This window comes from Podarcis filfolensis (genome assembly GCF_964270895.1).
Source record: "Podarcis filfolensis genome assembly, chromosome: 8".
Taxonomy (NCBI): Eukaryota; Metazoa; Chordata; class Lepidosauria; order Squamata; family Lacertidae; genus Podarcis; species Podarcis filfolensis.
The window spans coordinates 57,115,676-57,137,567 of NC_139611.1; the positions used below are offsets into that span (position 1 = coordinate 57,115,676).

The window sequence follows — 21,892 nt, forward strand, 5'->3', positions numbered from 1 at the left end:
TTCTTGCTTGAAGGCATTCAGTAACCTTGTCATTTTTTCAACCTACCTGACACTGTTGAGATGCAGAAGGAAGGCTTGTGCCCAAATCTCCTGACACTGTAGGCCTAACTTTGTACTTTGGCTTGGATGCTGTGTCAGTGGGAGAATGGAAGTAATGCAGTTACTTTGGCCCCAGTGGTTCACATCATGGTCGTCACCTTGCACAGGCTTTACACATAAAGGTCAATAGCATTCCACTAGTGTATGTTGCAGGTCCTTTTATCCTAAGTGTAGAACTGTTCTTGAAGATGTTAACCTTCAAACTGGAAAACACTCCTATTTGTAGAATTTTTACTGAGGTGAGGGTAATGGAAAGAAACTGAAGACAAACCTGGTTGGTTTGCCATTGGGGTAGAATAGGGATGACTATTGACCTGCAGTCTTCTTAAGTGGATTTTCAATCTGTTTAACCCTGTTGCTATGTTATCATCAAAACAACACTGATTTTTCATCCATTAATAGCAAAATGCTCTATGTGCGTATAAAAAAGCATTTAATTAGGACTTCTGCTTCCTAGCCATAACATGTCAAAATTACAAACTGTTGCCTAAAATAACTAAACAATCCTGTTCTCAAACAGGTTTTGTACAGAATTATAACATTAAAGAAAGGTTGATTAATGTACTGACACGTCAGCTTTACACAAACCTTAAACTTTGAAGTTGTGCATAATGCACATCTGGTATCCTGCTGATGTGACATCTGTCCAGTGTAACTACCAGGTTTCAGACCATTTGCAGCCCTTTTTATAATAATAAAGATGCAAACCATTATAGTTTTGCTTATTGGCTGTGTCGTCAGATGGAGAGGATGTACTATCATTCCCACTAAAGAGACAGCAAGTAAGTAAAGAAGGGGAAGGATGTCCATGCTTATAAATCCATGATTCAATCTTGGTCTTGTTTAGTTTCAGACTTGCAGAGTTGTCCATAGATTTCTAAGCAGTCTCTGTAGGGATTGAAATTGAGTAACCAGTTGCTCAATGAAATAACATTTCACAAGGAAATTAGATTTCTTTGCTGTTCTTTCCCTTGTGGGACTCTCATCGTTCCACTCAGCTTATTCCAGAGGTTGAGTGGGAGACCTGTGCTCATGACACCCCACATCTTTTGCCCTCCATCCAATCCAATCCTACTTTTCCAACAGCCTCTCTGATATTGCCGCCTGAATGTTTCAGTAGTATTTCTAACTGCACTATCTCCTGTGACATGTGACTTCATTCATTTTCATTTGTCACCATCTACCCTACTGATTAGACATGAACCCTTGACTTTCTCTTTTGACACTTTTCACTTTTGCCTCCTGGCTCAGTCTGTTGCAGAGTGGTATACAATGGTGGTTGCGAACCTGGTGCTTGTGGCATCAGTTTGCCCAGTATTGCTGCTGTTGTGTGTGTATGATTGCACTAGCTCTTAAAGTGGTTCATCTTTGCCTCTGTTTCTTGGCCTGAGCACACCCCCTTTTGCCCATTCAGTCACCTTACCTTCCATTTCTGGCCCCTACAAGAAAATAGGAGAGGGAACAACACACTGACTGGAAGAAGCAGCTGACTACAAATAGGTAGATCAGGTTGTTGACCTGAGGGGCAGGGTGTGTGTGTGCTTGAATCAATAGGGCATTGCTGCTCACTTCCATCTACCTTGTGGTAGCAGGCACTCTGCCTACAGAGGCCATTCACCCCCTTTTCTCTTTTTGCTAAATGGGTGCTAGAGCTGGCAGGCCCTTTATCTGCCTTGTCCTTATGACACTGGCTCATTTTCTTGTGGAGGCACTTTCCCCTCTTTATTTTCTTATCACCTCCCTTTTTTGTTTTGCTAAACAGAGGTTGCAAACTAGCTGATCCTTACCTGCGCACCTTGTGCTTGTGGTGTTAGTGTGTTTTCTGGCTATACATGCTGTTTAGGGTCTTTTTGCTGAACATTGAGCAATATTTGGTCACAATATGCATTTTTGCATTTTCCCAAGGAGATGGAGAAGACAATGGTTACAGCAGGACATTTGCCTTTTGTGGTGCTGGGCACATTTTAAAGCAGTAACCTTTTAAAAGGTTGTAAAACTTATGCAGACAGAGCATTACTGCGTATGTTTACATTTATGAAAATAAATAAGCACCAGTACTACTCTTAGAAGAAGAGACCAGAAAAATGCTGTACAAAGACAGAATTTACATTCTATATGGTTCTAAAAAACAAGTAATTTTGGAATGCTTTCAGAAATATAGAGGCTCTTTTGCTGGCAAGCACTACTGTGCCATTTTGAGTGTCTCTCACAATCACTTCAATTAAAAAGGCTACATTTTGTTTGAGAAAATGAGAGTGAAAAGGCAGGCTTGTGCTTGAAAGTTTCCCCTGAAAACCTTTGTTAAATGGACAGGGAAATGTCCACATTCTTTACACACTGTCCAGAAATAAAATATTCAGCCTTCTCCATGCCTAAACTATCCTAGGTTATATAGTGTTGTCCGTTGCAAAGAAAGGAGCTTTTGAATGGCCTATCCAATAAGAATTTCACATTCTACTACAAAGTCTAGACCACCTCTTGTTAAGCAGAATTAAGATCGTAAATCTTTGTTCACCTGGAAAACACACCATGACCAACCTGTACACTTGTGAGTTGAAGCATCTTGGATCATGAAATTTTACATGGTTATATAAACTACTGCCCAACACTCTTAATTTTTGAATTCCTGACTGGGTGCCTCTTACACCTTTGGAACCCTAGATTTGTTCCCTTACTATCAGACTCTTATCCATTAAGTCTTGCTGTGGCCTAGGGCAGACTTTTCACTTTCTTTGGATTTCACTCTGCCACTGAGAATACTTGTGTTCTTCTCCTGTGTTTTGGACTGAGCATAGTCCAAAAGGCCACACAATTCTCTCAATACTCTTCTTCTACCTTTCAGTTCCCCCAAATGGCAACCTCACATTTCCCTCCTCTTTCATACTTATTCTCATTTGTTACACCAGCTTAATAACCTCTATTTATTAAGAAGCTGATCTTGTGTTTGTTGCTCTGAACCCCTTACAAAGGAACTTCTCTACCCAGACTATGTGGACTGCAGTTGTTCATGCCATTCTCCCGCATGTTTTAGATAGGGACTGATTTCTAGGCCAGCTCTACCAAAGTGACAGGAGCCTGTCCTCCAGAATAGAGCTAGACCCTCAGTGGGAAGCAGTTCCCTACTATATTTGAGATATATGTCCCAGGTCAGTCATATTCTAGAACATCCTATTCCCCAAACACAAAGGGCTAGTCTGCAGAATACAGAGACATATCTTGAGCAAGCATGGTAACTGGAAGGACCTATAGTGAGAATTTGTCACTCCTTTCTCACTGCTGCTTTCAGATTTTCTTGCAGGCTTTGCTTTCATGTGGATAGTGTTTCAAGAAAGATAGTAAAACCTACTTGTAAATTGATAGTTCCTGGTGTAAGCTGGCCCTCAGCTCTTCCAATTCTTGGTTCTTCTTCTGCTGAAGTTGGACTCCTTTCTTCAGCTCCCTCAGCCTTTCTTCCATCTCTTCCACCTGGTCCTGTGGATGGAAAAGCATTGAAATGTTTCAGAATGTAGCCTGCATTTTAAATTCATCATGTAGTATTTTGTACCTGTTGTAATCAGGGCCAGCATATGGCTGATATCTTAATTATTCTAGAGGGCATCACATTTTGCTGTACAAACACATATTTCACACCAGGAGGAGGAAAACCACAGCATTCTATCAGAATCGATCAGTTTAAATTGTTCATTCCCTTTTGTGAATTATATGCTTAAAATAAAAATTTGTTATTAAGATAATAAAAGTGTCTGTGGCTTATATAAATTATGCAAGTTAATTTGACTAACTTGTTCTGTTAGTCGTGTACATAGCTGGGAACCAGGAAAAACTCTTGCTAAGCCTTCCTTTGACTGTGAAGGTTTCACCTGATGTTGCTTATAAACTTTCAGACCCATCTCTGTAGCCTGAAAACTAAAAATGTCTATATATATATATATATTAAAAAGGAGACATCTTTGGTTCTTAAGAGACTGAACTCTATACTTTTTCCTAGGTAGTCTGGATTTTCTTTTTCTTTTTTTTGCAGCCTTCAAGTAGAATTCTCATCTTTTGTAAAGCTGTCAAACTGAAATTAAATTTACTCATCTTTAAACTATATAAAGACCATCCACCTCACATAAGTGGTTCTGCAGAAGAATGCAATGTTTGGATGAAGCCACCCAGTTTCTGTATTATATATAATTTGCCTTGTAGCTCCTTGGTTGAAAGGCAGAATAAAAATAAAAGATTCTCAGTTTTCCAGTTGTGCATAACTTGAAGTAGGACTGAAGAAGGAAGGAGTTGTCTTCACAATGTAAGCACAACGTATTGCTCAGAAACCAACTGAAAGCAGAGTCCGACTCATTACTGATGGCATGGTACTTTTGTAGGGGTGCCCTTGCCCCCAGCTGACTTTGATAATGCCAGCCAAACGGCAACTATGCTGATCTGCACTAGCTAAAACTGGCAGCATAAGAACTCAAAGATTTGTGAAGTTGGTGCAGTTCAGATAAATAAGTGTTGTGTGAAATCTTGGGAGGATTCCTCCAGAGCAGATTTTGGGGACAGTGGAGGAAGGATGAAGAAGCCTCATTGTCCTAGTGGATGCCTGCTCATACTACATCCACACTCTCCCAAAGTTCCCCCGGTCCTTGTATCACTGTGAAGTCTAGAAACTTGCTGGTGGAGAGAGAATCTCATGATACTTGCAATGCAAAATGCAGAATATATGCTGAATGCCAGACTGGTTTATGGGATTATTTCAGCCATACAAAAATATACCACAGCCACTGCTCAGGACAAATTTGTTAGAAGGCTGTTAGAAGTGTTTTGAGCCCGGAAGTCTAAATTATTCCTATTTTTATTGGAGTTACTTTCCTCAATGGATTGAAGATTTGTATTTTTAAACTACCTGCATGTTATACTTCAGCTGTGACATTTCCAGGATTGACTGCTAGCGAGTGTTTGATTTTCAACCATCCCCCAATCAAGACAGGGAGCCTTAGTCTTCAACCATTAGTGGGGGTGCAGGGTGTCTACACAGACGGCGGCAAGGATGGAGCCACAGTAGCAAGCCATGCATTATTTCAAAGGCATTTTCCTTACACTTCCCGTATTGCAGTACTCAGGCCTGGTTCTAAAGCTGAGCCCTTGGTACAAATAAAGCACTGCTGAGATTCCTGATGTTACACAAGACTCAGTTGCTCTCAGAATTCAACTTGGCTGAATGTGTCATAGGCCGTTCCTACCCATTGAATGCTTCTTGCCTGCCTTGCCACAAAAATAGGCTGCTATTTGTGTGGTTCCAGAGAGGGATCTAATCACATGGTTTGAAGCAGGGGTGGTTAACCTTCTTTAGGCTGAGCCCACATGCCGCCAGTGGGTGTGGCCAAAAGTGCCCACACAGGGGCACAGCCCTCCTTCCCCAGCTGATCTTAAATAGCTGAGAGGAGGTTATTGCCCCCTCTCCACTCATTAAGCAACCAGCGAGGGAGTGATTTGAGTTCTATTCCACCCATTTCAGTGCTGTGTGTATATAAATATGTGTATATGTAAATAAAATTTGGCACTGCCCAAAGTGACATCTAGGAGAGGGCAGGGAAGCAGGGTGTTGGATCTGGCCCCTGAAATGGGGGTTAGTCACCCCTTGTAACACTCAAAAAAGAAGTAAATAGAAAAATGATTGGAGCCCAGTTTTTCATTATGTCCAGTGTAAGAAGAGGAAATGAAAAAACCAAGAGCGATCAGGGTGTCGCTCTTCCTTCAGCTTCGAAACAGCATAAGCGATGTTAAAAGGAAATGTAAGTAAAAGGTCCTGCGGCATCTGTTTTGGAGATATGAAATTTGGAGATATGAAATTGGAGATATGAAAGGGACATTTCGTACAAAGATTACCATAATAAAGGACAAAAGTGGTAATGACCTAACAGAAACAGAAGACATCAAGAAGAGGTGGCAAGAATACACAGAGGAATTATACCAGAAAGATATGGATGGCTCGTACACCCCAGGTAGCGTGGTTGCTGACCTTGAGCCAGACATCTTGGAGAGTGAAGTCAAATGGGCCTTAGAAAGCACTGCAAATAACAAGGCCAGTGGAAGTGATGGTATTCCAGCTGAACTACTTAAAATTTTAAAAGATGATGCTGTTAAGGTGCTACACTCACTATGCCAGCAAGTTTGGAAAACTCAGCAGTGGCCAGAGGATTGGAGAAGATCAGTCTACATCCCAATCCCAAAGAAGGGCAGTGCCAAAGAATGCTCCAACTACCGCACAATTGCACTCATTTCACACGCTAGCAAGGTTATGCTTAAAATTCTACAAGGAAGGCTCAAGCAGTATATGGACCGAGAACTCCCAGAAGTGCAAGCTGGATTTAGAAGAGGCAGAGGAACCAGAGACCAAATTGCAAACATGCGCTGGATCATGGAGAAAGCTAGAGAGTTCCAGAAAGACATCTACTTTTGCTTCATTGACTATGCAAAAGCCTTTGACTGTGTCGACCACAGCAAACTATGGCAAGTTCTTAAAGAAATGGGAGTGCCTGATCACCTCATCTGTCTCCTGAGAAATCTCTATGTGGGACAAGAAGCTACAGTTAGAACTGGATATGGAACAACTGATTGGTTCAAAATTGGGAAAGGAGTACGACAAGGCTGTATATTGTCTCCCTGCTTATTTAACTTATATGCAGAATTCATCATGCAAAAGGCTGGGCTGGATGAATCCCAAGCCGGAATTAAGATTGCCGGAAGAAATATCAACAACCTCAGATATGCAGATGACACAACCTTGATGGCAGAAAGTGAGGAGGAATTAAAGAACCTTTTACTGAGGGTGAAAGAGGAGAGCGCAAAATATGGTCTGAAGCTCAACATCAAAAAAACGAAGATCATGGCCAGTGGTCCCATCACCTCCTGGCAAATAGAAGGGGAAGAATTGGAGGCAGTGAGAGATTTTACTTCCTTGGGCTCCATGATCACTGCAGATGGCGACAGCAGCCACGAAATTAAAAGACGCCTGCTCCTTGGGAGAAAGGCGATGGCAAACCTAGACAGCATCTTAAAAAGCAGAGACATCACCTTGCCAACAAAGGTCAGTATACTGAAAGCCATGGTTTTCCCAGTAGTGATGTATGGAAGTGAGAGCTGGACCATCAAGAAGGCTGATCGCCGAAGAATTGATGCTTTTGAATTATGGTGCTGGAGGAGACTCTTGAGAGTCCCATGGACTGCAAGAAGATCAAACGCATCCATTCTTAAGGAAATTAGCCCTGAGTGCTCACTGGAAGGACAGATCGTGAAGCTGAGGCTCCAATACTTTGGCCACCTCATGAGAAGAGAAGACTCCCTGGAAAAGTCCCTGATGTTGGGAAAGATTGAGGGCACAAGGAGAAGGGGACGACAGAGGACGAGATGGTTGGACAGTGTTCTCGAAGCTACCAACGTGAGTCTGACCAAACTGCGGGAGACAGTGGAAGACAGAAGTGTCTGGCGTGCTCTGGTCCATGGGGTTACGAAGAGTCGGACACGACTAAACGACTAAACAACAACAAAGTAAAAGGTCCTGCGGCATCTGTTTTCGCATGTACCTTGGTGAAAATCTGCTAAAACCTCTGCAGGGATTATGGGGGGGATTATACAGGGTGAGTCTTTTAAAAGAAGCCCCATGGAACATGTTTAGTCTGTATCCACGGGGCCTCTTTTAAAGGACTCACCCTGTAGAACCCAGCCTTTGGAGGAGCTTGCATATGTGAGTAGAAGGGCTGGAAAAGAGCAGTCACATTTGCATAGCAAGGAATGTGTCTCACTCAATTCCTGTAAACTTCTTTGGACCTTAGAAAACGCTAAACCTTTTAATATACAGCATATCCTACCATCTGTAAATAAACTTGAGTCAAGGAAGGCAACTGAGCCTCGTAGGAACTGTTGATGGTTTGGTAAAATCCAGATATGGATGCTGGCTAGGCTAGTCTCCTCCCTGTTCCATTTAGAAGTAGTTCTTATTTTTAAAGAAATAGTATTTACACATCAGCCTTGTTTCTTGGCATGACTGTGTCAGTGCATTAAGTGAAAGGTCTACCTAGTCCATGGTTCTGTTTCCACAGTGGCCAACTGAATGCCTCTGAAAGTTCAGAAACAGGGATTTAAGGCCATAGTGATTTCTCTGTTGTGTCATTACCAGATGCTGGTATTCTGAAGTACACTGCCTCTGAATGCGGAGGCGTCATTTAGCGACATGGCTGAGAACCACCGACATGTCTGTCCTCCAGGCATTTGTCTAATTCATCTAAAATAGTGCCTTTCACTACAGATCAAGTATGGAACATAGCAAGTCGGTTCATCTAGCTCATAATTGTCTAACACTGAGTGACATCAGTCTTTCCCAGCCCTACCTGGAGATGCCACAGATTGCATCTGGGACTGTCTATAGGTGCTGTGTCACTGAGCCATGACCCCTGTATTAATTCCATATATAAATTATGTGTTAATGTGACATTTTAACAAGTGTTAAACGTGTGAGGTGCATCTAAGACTTAGCATCTGTACATGCATTTTCCTGGAAGGCAATACTTTATGCTTGGTAATTGTTTTTTTAAAAATCAGTAAAGTTTGTAATAATAATAAAAAACACGTCAGGAGATATTTTGGGATAGTCTCAGCTGGGGAAGAAAGGATTAAGTCCACTCTAGATGCAATTCATCCTGCTGAAAATCTCTCTCTGCCCCCCATTCTGGATTTAGGCTTGGGGGGGGGGGAGCTTTCCTGATTGCAGTGTTAAGGAAGAGGGGATGCTGTGGGCTGGTTGACTTCAAAGCCCCTCCTCTTGGCTCCCAATAGGTTCTTTTCCAAGCCAAATTGTGATGTCTCTTTGAGGGGCTCCCTTGTATGAAAAACATATTGCATGCACAGTATTAATATAGTCTTCTACCTGACGTGCTAGTTCTTTTTACAGGAAGGAAAATGTTTAACTTTCTCCTTCACTATTTCTCTCTCCTGGAGCTGATAGCTAAGATACACCTCTATAAAGGACCAGTCAGACAGAAATTTCCCTGGTACAGCCTGACAGGAGTGGCATCTCATTCTCCCAATAGTGTATGTGAGTTCAGATACTCTGGAGTCTGTGTCATGGCAGGCGGCATTTCATCAGATAGGCAGGTGCTACATCGACCTGCTTGGCAACTAGCTTTAGAGCAGGGGAGGCTGCAAGGCTGTTAGGCAGCCTTTTTCAACTGGTGCCCTCCAGGTGTTTTGGATAGTGACTTCCATCCTCCTTCCCCATTGGCTAATGTGAACTGGAGTCCAAATCATCTGGAGGGTACCATGCTGGGAAAGGCTGCCATCAGGCATACCTTGTACTGAAGAACTTCTTCATCCCGTTTTTGCTTAATGAGCAGGATCTGTTGCTCCAGGTTTTTGTTCTGCAGCAATAACTTGCTGACCTCTCCCTGCAGTGGCCTTAGAGTTTCCTTTAATCTGTGAATCTCGCCCTGTGTCTTTTGCAAAGCCTTTCTGCTGGCTTCTCTCCTTTCTAAGAGGCGCATCAGCTTAGGCTCATACTGTTCTTCCAGGCCCTGACGGCTCTCCGCCACAAAGCTCTCAAACTCCATGGAAAGCCGCCTGCTTGCCTGGAGGTAGCAGCTGCTCCTCCGCCTCCTCGGAGCCTTCAGCTGTTCTCTCAACTGTTCCTTCTCTTTCTCACAAGTCTCTCTCAATTGGGATAGCTCCTCTGAAAGCTGGCTGACCCTGCTTTCCAGTTCTTCCCGGTAGACAGCAAACTGGGCCACGTCGTGCCTCCTGTTTTCCAGCTGGTACTGGCACGCCACACATTCCCGAGTCACCCTAAAAAGCTTCTGTTTCACTTGCCGAATTTCATCCCGCAGACTGTCCCTTTCAAGCTCCACCTTGGCATGCAGCCTGTAGGCTTCGAGGATCTCTCCATGGGCTTGTCTGATTTCCTCAAGAGCTGGTTCCCGTAGGAGCATCAGTTCCCGAATAAGCTGGTCCCTCTCCCTCTCCAGCTCTTCCACTGCTTCAATGCACTCCTGAAAATGCTTTCCCAGATCCTCAATGCTTATGTCTTCTGCATCATAATATACTTCCTCGTCTTCCATGTCTTCCTGCAGCACCACTGGAGAGCCTGTGCTTTCTGTGTCTTGAAGGAATGGTATGTTGATGGGATCCATATACAGCATCTCAGGGGTGTCTTCTCCATCAAGCTCTAAGAGTGCTCCTGGAACCCCAGCACTTAGCTCTGAGAAGGCTTCTGCGTTGTCCAAATCCAGAGCAGGCTCGGAGTCTGCCATCACTTCCCTGGAAATAAAAAGCAATCATGGAATCAGACCTACAAATGGCTGAACGACGGAGCTCATTGAGCATAGGTAGGCATTTGTGAAGAAATAGATGCGCCATCCCTCAGCTGAGAATCCTGCAACTGCAGAAAGCCTTGAAGAATTTGATGCTTTGTTACCAAGGCCAAGAAGTTAGCTTCCTCCCCCAACTTCTCACCATATACCCCAGCTGGTTCCCCTAGAACAATGTTTCTCAAAGTGTGGTACATGTACCCCCAGTGGTACACAAAAGGGTTTCAAAGGGTACATGGCATACATTTTTATTTTGCTTTTTAGTTTTTTTTTTAGCTGCAGGAAACAATTCATTAGAATTTAGTATGAGAATGGTGTGCTGTATTAAAACTACCCCCCAAATTATCTTTGTCCAAGACTGGGTATGCTGCTAAGACTAAACTCTCAAAAGGGGTACGCGGTTATTGTAAATTTGGGAAACACTGCCCTTGAACATTAATAATAATAATAATAATAATACCCCGTATTTCACATACCTTATCTTTCTATTAAGGGACATGGGTGGGGCTGTGGGTTAAACCACAGAGCCTAGGACTTGCCGATCAGAAGGTCGGCGGTTCAAATCCCCGCGACGGGGTGAGCTCCCGTTGCTCGGTCCCTCCTCCTGCCAACCCAGTAGATAAATAGGTACCGCTCCGGCGGGAAGGTAAACGGCATTTCCGTGCACTGCTCTGGTTCACCAGCAGCGGCTTAGTCATGCTGGCCACATGACCCGGAAGCTGTACGCCGGCTCCCTTGGCCAATAAAGCGAGATGAGTGCCGCAACCCCAGAGTCGGCCACGACTGGACCTAATGGTCAGGGGTCCCTTTACCTTTACCTATCTCTCTGTGAATGCAGTATGAGAACATCTTACAAACTTTTAATTTGAGCAATTTCAACATGGTTGAAGGCAGGCTGGTTGAAATTATACAACTTAAATCCAATCAAGGTGGATTGCTTAGAAGCTATTTTTGCACCAGGCCCATTTGGGGTTACTGTACCTGGCGCGAAAAGGGCTTTTAAGACCTACTTGTTACATGGGCTCTGGGAGTCCGGGGATTTTTTTTTCTCTTTCTCCCCCTCACCCGCAAGCTGCAGGGATAGCTCCAAGAGTTTGGGTATACATGATTTTCCTGTGTACCCTGTATGGGCAGAACCCATAATTCTCTTGGTGCGTCAGGGAAAAAAATCTAGGCACAACAGTTATCTAATAAAAATATCAGGACCATTATAAAAATCACAAAGGCTTTTAAAATGTGCTCTTAATGAAGTAGTATACCATTGTTGTTCCTGTAACAATTCTACATGTTTAGAGACAACTTGTAACTTTGTTGAACAAGTCTCTATATGTTGAGTTGAATGTGGTAAACTAGGTATGGCTGAATAAATTTTGGAATCAAAATTTGCTTTCTACCTTGGCAGTAAAAATAAGACAATAATTTAAAAATTGTCAAGTCTTCTGCTCATTAATGATGCTCCAGATCTGCTACCCAATGGGATCACCGTACTCTCCTTAGTGATAGCTTAACCCTAACTCCATGGGTTTTAATGAATTTAAACCTGCTTAAATTTAAACTGTGTTGCAACGTGTTTGTTTAACATATGCATCTGTGATGCTGCATATCGTTACTTCCTTCAAGTTCTCCTCAAAACTCAGCTTTTCCACGAAGCTTTGGTCACCCCTTCCTTGCCCCCCATGCCATACTGTAACTAAGCCTAAGTAAATACAGCTGCCATCATTCTTCCCCCAACCCACCTCCATTTCCCTCACATCGTTTTCTAGACTGTAACCAATATGGGGCAGAGACTTATTCTCTTACTCTTTATAAAGTGCCATGTATATGGATAAAAAGATAGATACAAAAATGGGTATAAAATATAAATAACAAGTAATGGCTGGTTCTAAGAAAAGATCGGGGGTAGGGGAACCCTGACGGAAATACACTGACCAGAACAGCTATATTAAGTGAATAAATAAATATACTTTAAGCATGTGTTGCATTGCATTGACAAATGGGGAGCAAATGAGCTGAGAGGTGGGTTTTTTGTTTTGTTTTGTTTTTTGCCAGGCTACTTAAGTACCAAGGGGTCAGTTGGAGGGGAATCTGTTGCTTTAAGTCATTGATTACTGAAAAGAGGGCAGCTTTTTTTATTTTGATTGAAAATGCTGACGCAGCCTCAGATGTACAGAAGAGAGTGCCCAAATGAGCTTGCATGCACGCTCTGCAAGATGGCTGAGGATGGATCAAAATATCACAGCAGGCAAGGGATATTATTGAGGGGCCCTGGTTTCCAAGCAAGCAAGCATTGTAGAGTAGAGTCATCCCCTGAAGGAAGAGGGTGTGTGCAGCAGCTGTCCACAGATGAAAGACCTCTTCACAAGATAAGGCCTGGGTGAGTGTGCACTGTGTCTAAATGGCAAAGAAGGAGGTGTTTAATCCACTGTCCTTAAGAATGTGGAGCGCCTGAACAACTTAAAGAGGTAAATGTTCTGAAATAGAACCAGCTGTAGTGAAATACCCAATAGGGATGGGGCTGAACCAATGTGAGCAGCACACTGAAGGGCCAGTTGGGTAACATGCACTTTAACAAGGGGAGCAAGGAAACTTCCATGGAATATTTAATGGGAGAGCACCTGCAGGGTGGCCCTGCCATCAGGATGTCAGAGACAAAGGACACATTCAGGGGACACCAGCTCCCTGCCCTCCAGAGGCCCACTGATATTTCAGTAAAGTGGGTACATGAGAGCTTCATGGAAGATGGTACCCCCTGTTAAGTTGTTGGGGAAGGGAGTGCCATTTGCATGTTCTACTTCAGCTCTGAGCACCACTGGAGATTATTTTCAGAGATAAACCTTCTCTTTTCCCAAATAAGGCATTTTTCCACCCTTGTGAAAACAGCAAAGTGAAGCAGCCTTCACTTCCATGCTTGCTATTTCTTAGTAGTTGGATACAGAAAGCTTAGGTGAGGACTGGTGCAAAGCTCTTTGGTTTCAACTTCTGAATTGGGTCCGGAATCTGTCACCAATCATCTATCTAGCAGCAGCACGATTCCTTCCTTGTGAAGATTTTTTCACAGGCAAATGGTCTCGCTGTCCACCCAGGCAGATTCAGACAGTCCCTGCTTCTCCCCCCTCCTCTCTGTAGCAGGATGTCGTGCATCCAGGCTGATATTTCTTACTTGGGCAAAGAAAAGAAACGTACAAAGCTAGGGGAGACAGCCTCTTTCTCCGTGGTCCAGCAGCGGGTGAAGGCACTGTACCATTCTTCCTTTTTCCAGTCAGGCCTGCGCTGGCCACAAATGGTCTGGCAGGCAACCCAATTGAGCCCACCCTTAATAAACCTGGTGCTTTCGAATCTGAATTATTCGCCAACCACACCCCGTTTCCAAAACCGTTAGGTTGCTCCCCTCTCCCCCTTAAATGAGCCTAGTTCTTTTTAGCTTGGAGCATCTCCTTTCCAGCTACTAGAACAGAAAAGAGAGCCCACGCTCACCAATGAATGGTAGCAATTTAGCTCTTCTTACCTTTCTCTCCAGGAACCAAGTTCCTTGTGCCCCCGGCCGGACAGGCTTTTGGCATGGGGTGGGTGTGAGGTTATTAATAAACAGTGCAAGAAACCGGAGCCCCCGGGGCCACCCCCACCTCAGTCTCTCTGGAAACGGCTGTGCAATTCTAGTGGAAAGGCTGACACCAGATCCCTGCCTACGGAGTGGGGGTGGGGGTGGGGGAGGAGGCGGGGAAGAGGAGGCGGCCGGCTGGCAGGCCTCTCCACTCGCCTCCCAGTGCCAGAGGCAGAGTGGTTGGCGCTTGGCTCTGTCTGAACTTTCAGCAGCGGCAAGAGGAAGGCTGTGTTGGGAGGGGCTGGGAAGGAGCAAGCCTCTTTAACCCTCTCTCTTTCCATCACCTCTCCCCCCCCCCTTTGCATGTATGTTGGCAGCCACATGTGAATGCTTACATGAAATACAGGAATGTCTAGAAACTGAGGAGACACCTGTGCATGCTGAGGGTCATGGACGTGTGCTTTCCAGTACTTGCTGTTGCTATGTTCCCAAGGTGGGAAGACTAAATGTCTGGTTTTGTGATGGGAGAGGGAGAGAGGAGGCAAAGATGAGACCAGAGTAGTAACGGGTGGGTGTTAGGAAATGCATAGACTTGCTGCACAATCTTTTGTATGCCAGCTCAGTCCCACTGCGTTCTGTAGGGCTGCTTCTTAGGTAGGCATGTACAGTGGTACCTCGGGTTTCAGATGCTTCAGGTTACAGACGCTTCAGGTTACAGACTCCGCTAACCCAGAAATAGTACCTCGGGTTAAGAACTTTGCTTCAGGATGAGAACAGAAATTGCGCGGTGGCAGTGGGAGGCCCCATTAGCTAAAGTGGTACCTTAGGTTAAGAACAGTTTCAGGTTAAGAACAGACGAATTAAGTTCCTAACCACTGTAATAGGATTGCAGGTTAAGAATGAACTTTAATTGGGCAAAGATGACTAAGGTAGCAAGCCCTAAAGGGTGACTGGCAAAATATGAGGGGTCTGAAGGAGCAGAAGGCATCACAGAGGAGTGGCAGGGGGACAGTCCTAGTATTACTGTACATTAATATGGCATCATCCCTGCAAAAGGCATTTGGCCTTATGTAGCTCCCCCAAATCCTACTTGCTAACTGAGCTCTTCCTGCCTGGAGGACAATTGTCCAGGCAGCAAAATGCATCATTCAACACCCACGGGCAATAAGCCCGCCCTGCTGCTGCTCAGTCCTCCTCACTCAGCTTTCTTCAGCTTCCTTGTCCAGGGATAAGGTTACTTGCCCTGGCTTGCTCCCTTGTTGGCTTTGAATTTCAGGTCAGAAGTGCAGTTGCACTGTGAACCCATGCCTCTCTTGGCTAACTACAAGAAGCATATTTAAGAGGAATAAAGGGTTATTTTTTAAAATAATAATAAAACACCGAGTAGTGCAAGCCACATGTCTCTCCCCTCTATTTGTGGAGGCGTTTGACTCAATAGCGTAGGAATGCTGTTAACTTGAACAATGTTTCGTGTGTGTATAAATACCCACCTAAATCTATCTAACGTTAAAACTGCCAGCAAGGTTACCAGTGAGGGTCAGCTGGGCTGGTAGAAAAGAGCCTTCTATGGCATAAAAATAACAAAAAAGGAGTCTACTTGTGAAATTGCAAGCCCAGACACCTCTTTCTAGTTTATCCTAGAAATAACCTGTTTGGGGAAGGGGAACAGAGGGACATGGGAACTGTTGTGGGCTGCAATCAGATGCCTTGAGTTAGCCCTGCTGCTCTCTATTTGTGGACATAGCTAGGCAACCAGATGGTGGTGTGTCATCTGCAGGGGAAGGGGGTAAGCAGATGATAATGCCTGAGGTGATGACCATTTCCAAGGACAATGCAGCTTATGGCAGATTCAGAACGTGCTGTGCTCCAGAAGCAGAGATAGCCCCGTCCTGGAGCAAAATGTAGTGGCAAATTTTGGACAGCAGAGTGGGGTTTAGGTGAATTGGGGCAGGAAGGGAAGTACTTAGAAAATGAGTTTAGTGGCAACCCTACCCACTAGGGGACTAGGTAATATCAGTAATTTGAATAGGCGATTCTCCTTCAGACCCTAGTTTAAACACTCTTCATTAAATTTTCTGTAGTATTTCCCCACTAAGCCACATTTAAAGGAACAGCCCTATAATATACGTACTTTTGTGCCTAGTCAGTATATAGGAGTTTGGTGCAGTAACTTCCACACTTTTTGCCCAATTTGGGCCTTCATGAGTTCAGAATGACTGCAAGAGGTCTGCAATGTACTGAAATAATTTGTGAGCGCATCATGGAAAAGATGCAAATTAGATAGCACAAAATGTAGATAGAATCAATCTTGTTACTCAGGTTCTTCTTAAGCAAGAAAAACTAGCTCCCAGAGCCCTGATATTTGATCTAATAGTGCATGGTCTGGCTGTTGCATACTTTCAAAGAGCTGGATAAATGGATAAAAGTTTGGTGTATAACAGACAGTTCCTATATCAATTTTTTATCCATTTATCCTGCTCTTTGAAAGTATACAACAATCAGACCATGCACTATTAGGGCGGAATAGATTTTATCACCCACCCACTAAAATTTTCTATCAGTGACAACACTCACAGTACCTTTCTGCTCTGTGTGTGATGTGTTTTTGCTTTGTGTGAACTAGCCAAAGTCAGTGCATAGATGTTTAAGAATTCTTTAATACTGACAACTTCACATTCCTTCACAGGAAAGCCGTATTTTCCTTATTTGGCAGCATTAAAGAAAATCTGCATGCACATAGCTAATGAAAACAAAATTATCATGTATAACTATCTAACAGGGTAGGAATCAATGCTTTCAGTGAGGATAAGTTATATGGAAGCAAAGTTGTAAACAAACAAACAAGGTACAGCCAATATAACACCCACCACTATAAAGTAACACATTAGTTTAACTACACACATTGCAGAGAGAAAGGAATGTTGCTACAACAAGCCAATTTGAAATGGAGAGCAGAGGAATAAAAATCCACAGAGCTAAAATGGGGTAAAATCATAACATTGTTTTAGAAAACTGGGTATGTAAAATGGCATCTGCCTGGTGCTGGAATGATATTTAAGTAGCCTTTTTGGGATGGTGTTCCACAACTAAGGGACCACTGCTGAAAAGTTCCTCACTTGGTTGTATTTCACCTGGCATCAACACACAAAGGAGCCCTAGGTGATGATCTCAGGGTCCAGGAGCATGTGAGATGAGGCAATACTTCAGGTACCAAGGGCACAGGCCATGAATAGCTTCAGCAGTCAAAACCAGCAGTTTAAATTGAGCCTGGAGATTGACTAGGAGTCAGTGAAGGTGATAAGCATAATATTTCCATAACAACCTGCCCAGTCCTCGTTAGCACCCAGGCAGCGATAATTTCTACCAACTAAAGTTTCTGGGCTGTTTTCAAAAGTAGCCCCACATACAACAACAGGAGATTATCAGGGCATGAAGCCGCATTCTGTCCAGGTAGGGCTGTAGCTGGTGCAGCAGTCTAAGGCTCTGGGTGCTCCAAGCCTCAGAGGCCATGTGCCCCTAATGACAAGGGTGGGTTAACAAGCACCCCAAAGCTTCAGACCTGTTATTTTAGGGCAGAGCAGGGGGGCAACTTGTGGCCCTCCAAATGTTGGGTTACAACACCTGTTATCCCTGATCATTGGCTGTGCTGGGTGATAGCAACACTTTAGCAGTCATTGGTACAATTAATGAACAGCCTAGCTGGAATGCAATGATCTCATTCACATGTAACATTAAGCCAAACTATGGCTTAGTACAAATCAGCAAATATGTGTGCTCCTGAAAACGATACCATGGCCACGTTGTTCCTCCTGTAGTGAATCTGCTGCTTGCATTGCACTGACCTAAGTTGTGGTTTCATAGAATTGTAGTCTTGGAAGGGACTCCGGTGGTCATCTAGTCCAACCCCCGCCATGCAGGAATCTCAGCTAAAGCATCCATGACAGCCAGCCGCCCTCTGCTTTAAAACCTCCAGTGAAGGAGATTCCACTGTTCTACTGTCAAACAGCTCTTACTGTCAGAAAGGTCTTCCTAACATTTAGTTGGAATCCCATTTATTGTCATTTGAATCCATTGGTTCAGACCCGGCCCTCTGGAGCAGCAGGAAACAAGCTAGCTCCTTTTTCCCTGTGACAGCCCTTTAGATATTTGAAGATGGCTATCACATCTCTTCTTAGTTTCCTGCAAAATACTGACAGTCTGAAGGGTCTGAGGAGAGAGAGGTGGTGCCATGGGGAGTTGCAGGTACAGTGGATGCTTGGGTTGCGAATGTGATCCATGCAGGAGGCACGTTTGCAACCCGCAGCACTGCGTCTGCGCATGCACGGGTTGCGATTCGGCACTTCTGCGCATGCGCAACCTGAAGCGTCTGTAACCCGAGGTATGACTGTATAAGGAAGAGTCTTAAACTGCACTCCTTTATCAAAATTTCCAATTATCTAGTCAGCAACTCTTTCGGAGAATGGCCTATAATATCCTTTTCTCAGGTGACCAGCCACTTAAGCACATTTGGCACAAATGAGGTTTTGTTCCACCTCCTCCACACCCTTTCCTCAAGCCCAGCAGAAGCATTCATTCTGTTGGTTGTTCTGCGCCTCTTCCCTGTATCTCCCTTCTTCTTCCTTCTCTTCCTTCCATCATTAGCCAACTGCATTTTCAGCCTTCCAAGTCATTAAGCAAAATCGATTTGTATTTAGCAATCTCTGTGGCTCACTGCTAGCTAGAGATTCCCCACCTCCAGCTCCTCCTCCACAAGGAGGTTTGTGTGCAAACCACGCTCCATTGGCAAATCAAGATCCGCTGATTTAATTGCTTCATTTTCTTCAGACTGACTTCCACAACCATTAAAAAGAGAGAACACAAAGCTTGCCTCTTTCTGTCCAAATCCTTGCTCTTTTGTCTTTTGTCTTGTTCTCTCTCTCTCTCTCTCTCTCTCTCTGTCCCTTCTCCCATATCGCCTGCCAGAATAAGGCAGAATCACACACACATTTACAGTATAGTAGAGAAGTTAGTCTGCAGTCTCCATCTTGGAACTTCAAGGCAATAACATCCAACCTTGTTGTTGTTGTTGGTGGTGGTGGTTGTGGTTGTTATTTCTGGTTTGATTTTTAATTTTCCTCATCCCCCTGCCCCTTGCCTTGCATAGCATCTTGCCTGATGAAAAATTCTGCAAAAACCTGACACATATTTGTGACTTTTTAGTTGGTACTGATAAAGTTACTATCCGATTCTGGGTTATTTGTATCAGTCATTCATCTGACTTGCTATGGTTCTGGGGCATTGTTGTTTGATGAGGGTACTGGGAATTATTTGCTTAAATATCTCATGCCCACCTCCCTCACAGAATTCCCAGAGCTGCTTAGTGAAATGGAATGACTGTTACACCAGTGTATATGCCTGTAGTGCAGCCTTCCCCAGCCTGCCGCTGCCCCTCTCCCCAGGCAATGATGGCTGGGGCTAAGGGGAGCTGTAGATCAGAACACCCAGTGGGAGAAGGCTGCTGCAGTGTCCGTCTCCCCAAGATCCACTACCACCCTATGCATGTTCTTAGCACTCCATTGGTTTACCCAGCGGTGACCCTGCTATGGCACAGCTCCTGGGGCGTGGCTGCTATTTTCAGGTGGGATGTAATCACATACAGTGGTACCTCAGGTTACATATGCTTCAGGTTACATACGCTTCAGGTTACAGACTCCGCTAACCCAGAAATAGTACCTCGGCTTCAGGATGAGAACAGAAATCGTGTTCCGGCGGTGCGGCGGCAGCAGAAGGCCCCATTAGGAAAAGTGGTGCTTCAGGTTAAGAACAGTTTCAGGTTAAGAATGGACCTCCAGAACGAATTAAGTTCTTAACCCGAGGTACCACTGTACCAGCAAATTCAGGTAGTGTAGTTAAAGTTGATTTGGCGTCCTTGCAGAAGAAATCTGTTTCCTGCTCTAAACTGGACTTTTTGCAATAATGAAAGTAATGGGGAAATGCATGGGAAGGTGTCTCATGACAGTTGTTTGATGCAACATTGCATAGCCTCCGGATGAGCAAATTGGAATGAATGCTCAATGAACAGCCGGCGTAATATAAACTCCCTGCAAATATCAGGGTGAATGCTGAATGAGCAGGTTGTCTGGAAGCAACCTTTTCATTTAAACGGAGCTCTTTCACTCTTTTACCCCAGGTGTAGAGATCTCCCCCTTTAGTGTTCCTTCTTCTTTGCTGTCTCCCTTTCCTGATTCCATCAGAGCTCTTCAGTGATTGTTTCCCTCATTTTCTGTGTGCTGTTTTTACTGCCGCTGGCTGCTGGGAGGTGCAGGCAGAAAATGGGGCTTGGATCTTCTCCAGTTTTTCAGGCGGAACTTTAAGTCCCGCCATTATTCACCCTTGAGCTTTTTGCTTCTGCTGCAGGGGAAGCCCAGCCCATCCATTACAGAACAGTTGTTATTTATGTAATTGCAGAAGCACTTAAGGCTCAGGGTTGGCATCCACAGACTAAGGGAAAAGGGAAAGTTGTATCAAGAGGCATCCTGAGAACAGGTTCAGCATAACAGCAAACCATCCCTTGACAGGCACTCATTGCCAAGAGTTAGTCAAATGGCTTTCTCTCAGCCTCAGCACACACCCCCGCCCAATACTCAGCAAACAAATTAGTACTGGCCTACCAAACAGGGTTGTTGTAAGGACTCATAGAATTGGAGAGTTGGAGGGGACCCCGAGGATCATCTAGTCCAACCCCCTGCAATGCAGGAATCTCAATTAGATCATACAGGATAGATGGCCATCCAACCTCTGCTTTAAATCTCAGGACAAAACAAGCTAAGAGGAAGGCATGTTTGGCAAACCCTCACCATGATCAACTCCTGCCTGAAAACCTATGTCTCCACTGTGGAAGGATGTGTGGATCCAGAATTGGCCTCCCCAGTCACCTATGGACTCACCGCTAAGACAATCATGGTAGACAATCTTACTCGGCTATGAGTGATCGCCAAAGAAGAAGAAGCTTTAAAACCTGCAAGGAAGGAGAGTCCAAAACTTCCCAAGGGCGTCTGTTCCACTGTCAATGCTTATGAAGTGATTTATGCTGCAACAATATTTTTTTCTTCTTCAAAAATGCGACATAAATAGTCTCATATTTACTTGAAACACTTATAACAATAGTATACCGTCTTTCCTCCAAGAAGCATGCATGGTCCTCCACCCCCATTTTATTCTCATAACAACCCTGTGAGGTAGGTTAGGATGCAGGTAGTGACTGGTCCAAGGCTGCTTCCACTATGGTACTACAAGCTTCCCCAACCTGGTGCCCTCCAGATGATTTGGGGTACAATACCACCAGCCCCAGCCATCATGATCCATAGAGAGAGCATTAGAATGATTTTGTTCTAGCAGAGCTCTTCCTGTGACTTCATGTTGAGGGTTCGTAAAGGAATTCCACAAGGGGGACTTTTCTTGCCCTACAAAGAGAGTAGTCAGAGGAAGGCTAGGATAGGCTCCCTGGGCCCTTAAGGGTTGTGTAGTAGACGAAGGGATTTTGGCAGGGTCAGCTGCTTGCATGGCCAATGTCCAAAGGGCCCTGGCCTCATCTTCCTCTGGTCATCCTACACAGAAATGAAGGGAAGGGCTGGGAAAGTGCCCAAAGGCAGGAAAGTCAGCTGCCTGGGGTCTCAGTTCTCAGTCAGGAGGGTACCGCAGACATGGATGATTGGTCCCTTTCCCACTAGGGGAAATGCTTTGCTCAGCTGCCTTTAGCCAGCTTTCCTATCTCATCCGAATGCTGCAGGCCCAGGAGATGCCCTGGAATCATGAATTTCTCCCTCTGCCCGTTCCTGAGAGAAGAGGGTGCAGAGAACATTTGGATCATGTTCTCCTGGGGAAAATCTGAATCACCACATTTGCTGCAGCTGTTGGTGATGATTTTCCAAAGAAG

General features: G+C 44.5%; 1 protein-coding gene and 1 long non-coding RNA gene across 2 annotated transcripts in view; both read right to left on the minus strand.

Annotated features, from left to right (window-relative positions):
* The window catches only part of LOC310767883, a 936,392-nt gene that overhangs the window by 596,119 nt on the left and 318,381 nt on the right, over positions 1-21,892 (minus strand). The window lies entirely within an intron of this gene.
* Positions 516-14,155, minus strand: SYNC (syncoilin, intermediate filament protein). Its single transcript, XM_083625696.1, has 4 exons — positions 13,942-14,155; positions 9,426-10,386; positions 3,446-3,570; positions 516-987 (listed from the first exon to the last, which is right to left on the minus strand). The coding sequence occupies exons 2-4, from the start codon at positions 10,377-10,379 to the stop codon at positions 927-929; spliced, it is 1,140 nt and encodes a 379-aa protein (XP_083481822.1). The 5' UTR covers positions 10,380-10,386; positions 13,942-14,155; the 3' UTR covers positions 516-926.

Bases quoted from the DNA above. Each gene is read 5' to 3' on its own strand.
- SYNC (XM_083625696.1), bottom strand. From the start codon at position 10,379: ATGGCAGACTCCGAGCCTGCTCTGGATTTGGACAACGCAGAAGCCTTC. The intron at 3,571-9,425 runs GTATGCCTGATG...TTCCATCCACAG, and splicing joins AAGAAGTTCTTCAGTACAAG to GACCAGGTGGAAGAGATGGA. The intron at 988-3,445 runs GTAGGTTTTACT...CAATCCCTACAG, and splicing joins CAGGAACTATCAATTTACAA to AGACTGCTTAGAAATCTATG.